The sequence below is a fragment of the Condylura cristata genome, unplaced genomic scaffold, assembly GCF_000260355.1.
Source record: "Condylura cristata isolate star-nosed mole 26May11 unplaced genomic scaffold, ConCri1.0 scaffold00015, whole genome shotgun sequence".
NCBI classification, from domain to species: Eukaryota; Metazoa; Chordata; class Mammalia; order Eulipotyphla; family Talpidae; genus Condylura; species Condylura cristata.
Window position 1 is genome coordinate 1,417,909 of NW_004567116.1, and position 7,153 is coordinate 1,425,061.

At 63.1% G+C, this 7,153-nt stretch overlaps 1 protein-coding gene across 2 annotated transcripts; it reads right to left on the reverse strand.

Moving 5' to 3' along the window:
- Window positions 1-7,153, reverse strand: PELI3 (pellino E3 ubiquitin protein ligase family member 3). Of its 2 annotated transcripts, XM_004682591.2 has the most exons (8): window positions 7,128-7,153; window positions 6,544-6,693; window positions 5,957-6,028; window positions 3,902-4,031; window positions 3,271-3,372; window positions 2,530-2,724; window positions 2,111-2,299; window positions 1-986 (listed from the first exon to the last, which is right to left on the reverse strand). In XM_004682591.2, exons 2-8 carry the CDS (start codon window positions 6,690-6,692, stop codon window positions 417-419), a joined length of 1,407 nt encoding a protein of 468 aa, XP_004682648.1. In that variant the 5' UTR covers window position 6,693; window positions 7,128-7,153; the 3' UTR covers window positions 1-416. The 2 variants fall into 2 exon arrangements, with proteins under 2 accessions (XP_004682648.1, XP_004682649.1); XM_004682592.2 differs by lacking the exon at window positions 5,957-6,028.

The window sequence follows — 7,153 nt, forward strand, 5'->3', positions numbered from 1 at the left end:
GGGCAGCCGAGCAGCAAGGTTTATAGAGGAACCCAGGGCAGCAGCGGGTGAAGATTCGGAAGTGGGCTGGCAGGCTCAGGCGCCGCCAGCCTAAACTGGGGGTCAGGGGCCCACAGTCCCTTCACGCCCCCAGGGGCACAGTGTAGGCGGCATGACACAGACCAGGGCGTGGAGGTGGGCTTCCCTCCATCAGCCCGGGACAGAGCTGGTGCTGGGGGCCCCATCATTCTGACTGGGACTGGGGCCTCGGGGACCCCCATGGGGACCAGAGTTAAGAGGGGAGGGACAAAGCCCATCCAGGGAGTCCATCCAGGTGTGGCCACGTGCCAGCAGGTAGAGTCCCACATGCAGAGCCCCGGCTGCAGGAGGTGGGGACCTGGGTGAGCAGGCGGGGAGCAGTGGCAGGCCCCAGGCGCCTAGTCCAGCGGCCCCTGGAAGATGAGGCGGACACAGCCGTGCTCGCCGGTGAGCCAGGCCCCACAAAAGGGACAGGCCGCGTGGAAAGCGTGGGTGCCGTGGGGCAGCGGCGTCTGCGCCCAGTAGCGGGCAGTCTTCTCTGAACAAACGTGGCCGCAGGGGGCAAAGGCATGGCTGGGCGGCCCGGGGTCCAGGCAGAGGCCGGCCTCCTGGCCGAGCCACAGGGGCACGTACGGCCCCACGAGGCGGCAGAGAGGACACTCGCGCTCTTGGGGGCCCCGCTCTCGCCGGCACCCCCAGCCGTGGTAGCCGTGGACGTGGCCGCACCGGACATAGACCCAGGGCTGCTGCTTGTCGGGCGCCGTGCGGCCGCGGGCCGGGCTGGGGAAGGCGAGAGTGCTGAGGCCCACGGGGCACTGCGGCCGCGCTGCGTTCGCCTCCTGCCGCTGGGCCTCCAGTTGCTTCAGCGTGGGTGCCCGCAGCAGCCCCGCCGGCGTGCGCCACAGCAGCGTGGCCCCGCACAGGTCGATGAGGGACCCGTCCTGCAGCTCGTTGGACTCGTTTCCCACCTGCCAGGGGCAGCAGAAGAGCCTTATCACCCACGAAAGCCCCAAACCCTCCCTCGGCAGCCGTCACCCCAGCCAGCGGCCCCCTGGTCCTCCCTGGAGCGGGCACTCGGGCCAGCAGAGTGGACGGCGACAGAGGAGGGGCGGGCTGGGGCGGAGCAGGGGGCGCTGCGTGGAGGGGAGGGCGCTGGGGGACCGGGCTGAGGGGGCCGGAGTGGAGGAGGGCTGGGCAGAGGAGGGCCGGGGGAGAAGCCGCGGGCAGGCAGGTGCCGCCACAGACTGGGCCTCTGCCTCAGAGGGACCTCGGTCACCTCATTTGTCCAATCAGGTCTGGCTCCAAATGAGGCTTTCTAAAGGGTCTCCCCCGCTCCCCCCTAGTGGCAGAGGCAGGAAGCCCTTCTGCGGTGACGCTGGGCACGCAGCCAAAGCCGCTGTCCAACCCCTGGCTGAGCCCTGGCCTCGCCCTCCCTCCTGTCTCAGCGGCTTACTTCCCTCTCCTCAAGCTGACCCCACTTCCCAGTGTCTCAAGTGGTTCTTAAGACTCGATCAATGCAAACACCTGGCGCCCGTCGGTGCTGGCGAAGTGGATGCCGGTGGAGGAGCCGCAGCGTATTTTAAAATAATGTCTCCCCCACCTCCCACAGAATCAGCGCCGGGGCGGCCATGCCCCCCCACTCGAGGCTCTGCACCCCCAGGCCAGTTCCACTCGAGAAGTTGCCGCCCTGAGCCTCGGGCAGGCCTGCCGCCCACTCCTATAAGGTCGCTCCTCCTCTGGAGGGGCGGGGGGGGTGCTCGTGGCCCCCCAGCCCCCCGCTGGGAGACTGCACGTGGTTCAAGCTGCCACACTGTAGAGCCGCCCCCACCCGCCAAGTGCCACCTCCCAAAAAGGCGTGAGTTTCTAAGCTGCTCCATCCTCAGAGCCGCGGGGGTTGGCATTTGTGTGAGCTCCGCTTCACACCACCCGAGGGCGTCCAGCAGCTTGGGAACTACACATGGGGAGGCTGGGGGGGCCCTCTGTGAGCTCATGGTGGGGACCCCAGAGCATCTCCAGGCGTGGGCACGGGACGGACACGTAAGGAGGGCCCAGGCGGGTGAGGAGGTGCAGGCGGATGGAGCAGGCCACCTACCAGCTTCCCCCGCTGCTGTGCGGAGCGGCTGTCTCTCAGCGTATACACGTTCCCGCAGACGGAGATCTCCCGCCACAGGCCTGGGGCCGAGTCCTCCGAGAAGCCGCCTGCTGGGTGCATCACCAGGACCCCATTGGTGGTCAAACCGTCCATCAGGCCGTCGGGGGTCCGCCACTTGGCCGCCCGCTCCTGGGACCACACGTGGGATCAGATCGTGTCCCCAGGTGGCCCCAGCAGTCTTCGAGCTAGAGTGGTCGGGACTGATGACCCCGGGCAGCCCTGGGCTCTCGGAGCCTCGCTCTGCTCGTCTGTCAAACGGGTCGCTAATCCCTGCAGTCACAGCTATGAGGACTGTGGGGTGCTCCGGGCTCACTCGCAGCCGAGGCGCTCGTCATCCCGGGGGCGGGGGGCGCACTCACACCAAGGAAGATGTTGCTGGAGGCGTCGAAGCCAGCGGCATAGATGCGGGCGGTGTAGGGCGGCCGGCGATCACAGAGGATGCGGCAGGCGTAGCGGGAGATGGTGCTCTGGGCGGCGGGGCCCTCCGTGGCCCCCCCTCCGGGGGCCGTGTCTGTGACCACAAAGTCAATCATGTTCTCCGTGGAGCGGCCAATCTGTGAGGAAGGGGGCAGCACAGAGACCCCGTGTGCGCAGGGGTCCTACTGGGCTCCCCAGGACTGGGCACTGCTCTGTCTGGGGTCGCGAGTGACCAAGCGGACGCGCCCTTCGCACTTCCAGGGGTCCACACGTTTAATCGTCACGGCTGGGGCTTCTCCTAACCTGGCTCCCCCACAGCTCCAGGAAGCATCCCACCCAACAAGTACGATTTGCCTTCTGAGGGAACAGTGGGCCACCCCCCCCCCCCGCAATCGTGAGGCGCGCAGACGCTGGCAGCGCACAGCGACTCGGTGCGTTTCCGTGCGGTGGCCACAGCCGGGGCTAGTAAGGGGCCTGCGTTCCAGGCTCAGAGAGGTTCAGCGAGGCTGGCTGGGTGACCCAGCCAGAAAGTTCCCATCTGAAAGGCAGCGGGACTCGCCCGCGAGGCGCCCTGGGCGGGGACAGCCCGAGTCCTCTGCCGCGTAACCGGCTGCTGGCCCTGGCGCCTTCCAGGGCTCCCCGGGAATGGCCGGAGGCCGGCTGCCGCGGGGGGCCTGGCTTACCTGGAACATGTCTGTGTCGCTGTCGTGTGTGTACTCGACAATGACCGAGTGGCTCCGGGACAGTGTGTACGAGATGCTGTGCTGGCCGCGATTACTCAGCGCCTGGGAGGGAGGAAGGAGAAGTCACCTCCCAGGGCGTGCGGCCACCAGAACTGAGCCCAGATGCCAGGGGCCAGGCCCGGGGGAGGGGTGCACCCTGCAGAGGGTTGCGGCGGCACTGACACAGGCAACTTCTGGGCTGACAGCCACCCTGTGGAAGGGGGCACTGTTACACCCCACGAGAGGGGGGCGGGGCTGCAGACCTGACCCACAGCCACACAGCCAGGAAGCTAGCCCCAACCCCACCCGCAGCGCAGGCTCTTCCAGTGCCATTGCTGTGTGACTGTCGCCTCCCTCTGAGCTCGGCTGACCCTTGCAGCCAGTGGGGCCTGGTGGCCAAGGGGTCATTGCACACGCTGAAGGGCTCACGCAGCGCCGGGCTCCCCGGCCAGCGCCGTTCCTCCTGTGGCCCAGCGAGTGAGCACACAGGGCCCCTGCCCAGTGGGGCCGTGGGCAGGCAGGGCCCAGAGGGCTGAAGGCCTGGGCCCGCGGGGAGGGCCGGGGCGCCAGGCCTGCCCGCAGCGCTGCTTGCCTTGGAGACCAGCGGCGTGGAGATGTGGTGCATGACATCAGGCTTCACTCCGTTGGCATGTGGCCGGCGGCTCAGTGCCAGGCGGCTTCGCCGGCGGCCCTTGTCCCCACTTGCCAGACACCCATTGTAGCTGTGGATGTGGGGGGTTAAAAAGAAAGAGGTGTGGGGAGGGAGGGAAGGAGAGAGAAAGAAAAAGTGAACCCCTAACAGATTTGGAGGGAACGCCAACTTCCGGGCAAACCTGGCCTTAATATACAAGCTCTAGAGACGCCCTGAAGTAGAAGCCCCAGCTGTGCAGCTGTGGGGCTGGCTGCGAGCAGGGCAACTTCAAAGCCCTTCCATTCAACCAACCGGGTGCTGCTGCTGGGGTGGCAGATGTGATGCACCCCAGGTCCGATCAGGGCCATCAGGGGTGCGAGGAGGGGCCCTGGTTTCTCCAGGAACCTGGCCGCCACACCCACCGTGACCCAAGCAACAGCTCAGTGAGCCACAGAGGCAGGAGAAGGGGGTTCTGGCCCCAAGACCAGGCTCCTGAGAGAGGGACCCTGTGTGAGACCTGGAGAATGGAAACTGTCACTTGTTGCAAACTGTCACTTGTTACACAAGCTCTTCTGGAGACCAGAATGAGATAAACGGGCCTGCGAGGCCACTACCTCCTCTATCCGTCCACACCAAACTTCCACCTTCCTTTCCAGCTCGTGTCCCCAGGGAATGATTGTGGATGTGAGGGCACCAACAATGGGGTGTCACAGCCGTGACTGCTGCCACGGCCTGGGGCCTCCCGGGCTCCTGGTGCTTCAGCTTATTAATGACCTAATGGGACCTGGGCACCATGGCCACATCCTCCCAGCAAGTGTTTCTCTTCCCACTTTATGAACGGGGGAAATCGAGGCTCAGGGGAATGAGGGAAAATGACTTGTCTGAGGCCCCAGGCTAGAGCCTGAGAAAGTACCTGGCTGAACTCTGTCTGCCTCTTGCAGAAACCCTGCTAGACAAAAGGCCCGGCTGTGCCGCCCCGAGGCGGGCAGGGCTGGGTGACAGCAGGGCGGGGAGGATGAAGGTGGTGGAGGTCTCCCTCTCCCCCTCATCCCAGGCCAGGGGTCTGTAGGCATTTGGGAGCCACAGAAGGTTTTGGAGCAAGGAGGGACAGGAGAGCACTCAAATAAGCCAAAGACCACTCAAATCAGAATCTCCTGGGGAGTTTGTGGAAATGCAGATGCACACCCCACCCACGGGACTGAGTCCGCAGGTCCGGGAAGCATGGATGGGGTGAGAGCTCCAGGCCATCTAACGTGTGGTCAGCTGTGGTCAGCGGGGTTTCACTGCTCTGCAGAGGAGCTGTGGCTGTGAAGAGGGCCTCGCCCTTCGGTCTGCACGCTCCCGCTCGCAGCCTGGCTTCAGCTGGGCAGTCAGCCTTGCCCTGGGCACCAAGCAGCCATTTATCTAAAGCAAACACGGGTGAGAGGGCACCACTTTCGCCCTTCGAAGCTCCTCCCTGTGCAACACAATGGCTTCGGACTCAGGCCAGACTGGCTGGAGTCTCGGCTTTTCCGTGATCACATGACCGCTGTGAAAGGGGGCTGATTGATCAGGACCCACCTCATGGGCTCATGTGAGAATAAATCAGATAAAGCATTTGGCCTGCTTGAGGCAGAGTTTGGCATGTAGCCGGCAACCCTGCATAAATGTTAACTATTATTATTACCACTGGAATATTGTTAAAAAAAAAAGTACATGGCACGTACATGTCAACAAACAGTGCACGCTGCTGCTGCAGAACTGTCATGATGGCAGCAGGGCATCAGATAGTTCCTTCAGAACAGAGGGCAGATGGGGAAGCCAGAGGTGCGGGTGAGGGAGGAGGAATGGGGGTGCTGCAGGGGTCCTGGTCAGGGAAACCAGGTAGGGGTGAGTCTGCCCAGCCGCCAAGGAAGGCGGCGTCCTCTCTCTGGGCCTCTTGTCTGCAAAGTGCGGGCCAGCTGTGGCTAGTGGGCGTGCACTGGCCCTAGAGTAGGAAAGACCTGGGTCCATCCACATCCCAGCCCTGCCACTTACCAGCTGTGCGCCCTTGGGCCAGTCACTTCCCCTCTCTGAGCCTCGGTTTCCTCACCTCCTTCCTCACAGCATCTTTGTGAAGATTGAAATGAAATAACGTCCGTGAAAGGGCTTGGCGCAGGCCTGCCTCCCAGAGCGCTCGGCACACCAGGCGCCGTTCCACGTGCTTTACGGAAGTCACCTCCTTCATTCCTGCTGACAGCCCTCTGAGGTATCTGGCTATCCTCCTATTTGTAAGCTGGGAAAACGCAGCACGGGAAGCTTAAGCAGCTGCAGCGGCAGGATCTGAACCAAGCAACTTTGCTGGGAAACCAGAGTTCCTCACTCACGCCTAGACACTAGGTGCTTTGTGAAAGGCAGCTGGTCCCGACTTTTGTCTTATCTGATTAGGAAGTTAGATAGGTGATTAGACTTCTCTCCATAATTTATGAAAGTAGGAAGATAAAATAAAATGAGTTGGGTGGACTCGGTCAACCTCGTCTCTCAGCTGGGAAGGTGAGGAAAGCCAAGCAAGGGGGCGGGGGCCTTGGTCTGGCTGTCCTGGGAGGTAGCTGGTGCCCAGCCCCAGCTGGACCAGGGACGCTCACCCCAGGACGATGAGTTCGCCATACTTGATGGGCTCCTCGCCAGGCTGGGCATCTTCACCAGAAGAGAGGATGCAAGAGCCCTGGTTCCCAGGGTGCTGGAGGTCTGAGGTCCGGGGGGTGCCCACTTCAGGGTTCCCTTCCAGCACCATTCTGGGCAGAGTGAAAGAGGAGAGAAAGATCCTTGCAGCCTCCCATCCCAATGCCACTTCCAGCCTGTTTCTGGACCACTTAGGCTATGACCAGAGTAGCCGTCACTGCCATTTCACCTCTGCCCCCGCCCCAGGGTTTTTAGGATACCAGGGAAAAGAGGAAGGGGCCCCATGATCAAAGGTTTCCTTTTGTCCACGACCGGGGTCTGGGATATGCTGGAAAAGAGGTACTCCAGGAGTTGGGGGGGTATTCCTCATCGTAGACTCCCTTCCTAGATTAAGCTCTCAGCCCCAGGACGCCAGTCAGGTTTTTAGAGTCGCTCTGGTCACCTTAGTCTTTCTGTCCCTTTGTGGACTTAGGTCCTTAAGGGTCTGTCTGTCTCTGTTTTCTCAGTGTCTGTCCTCCTCGCTCTGTCTTCCCACCCTGCTCCCCACCTCCGGCTGTCTGGGCTCCTCCACCT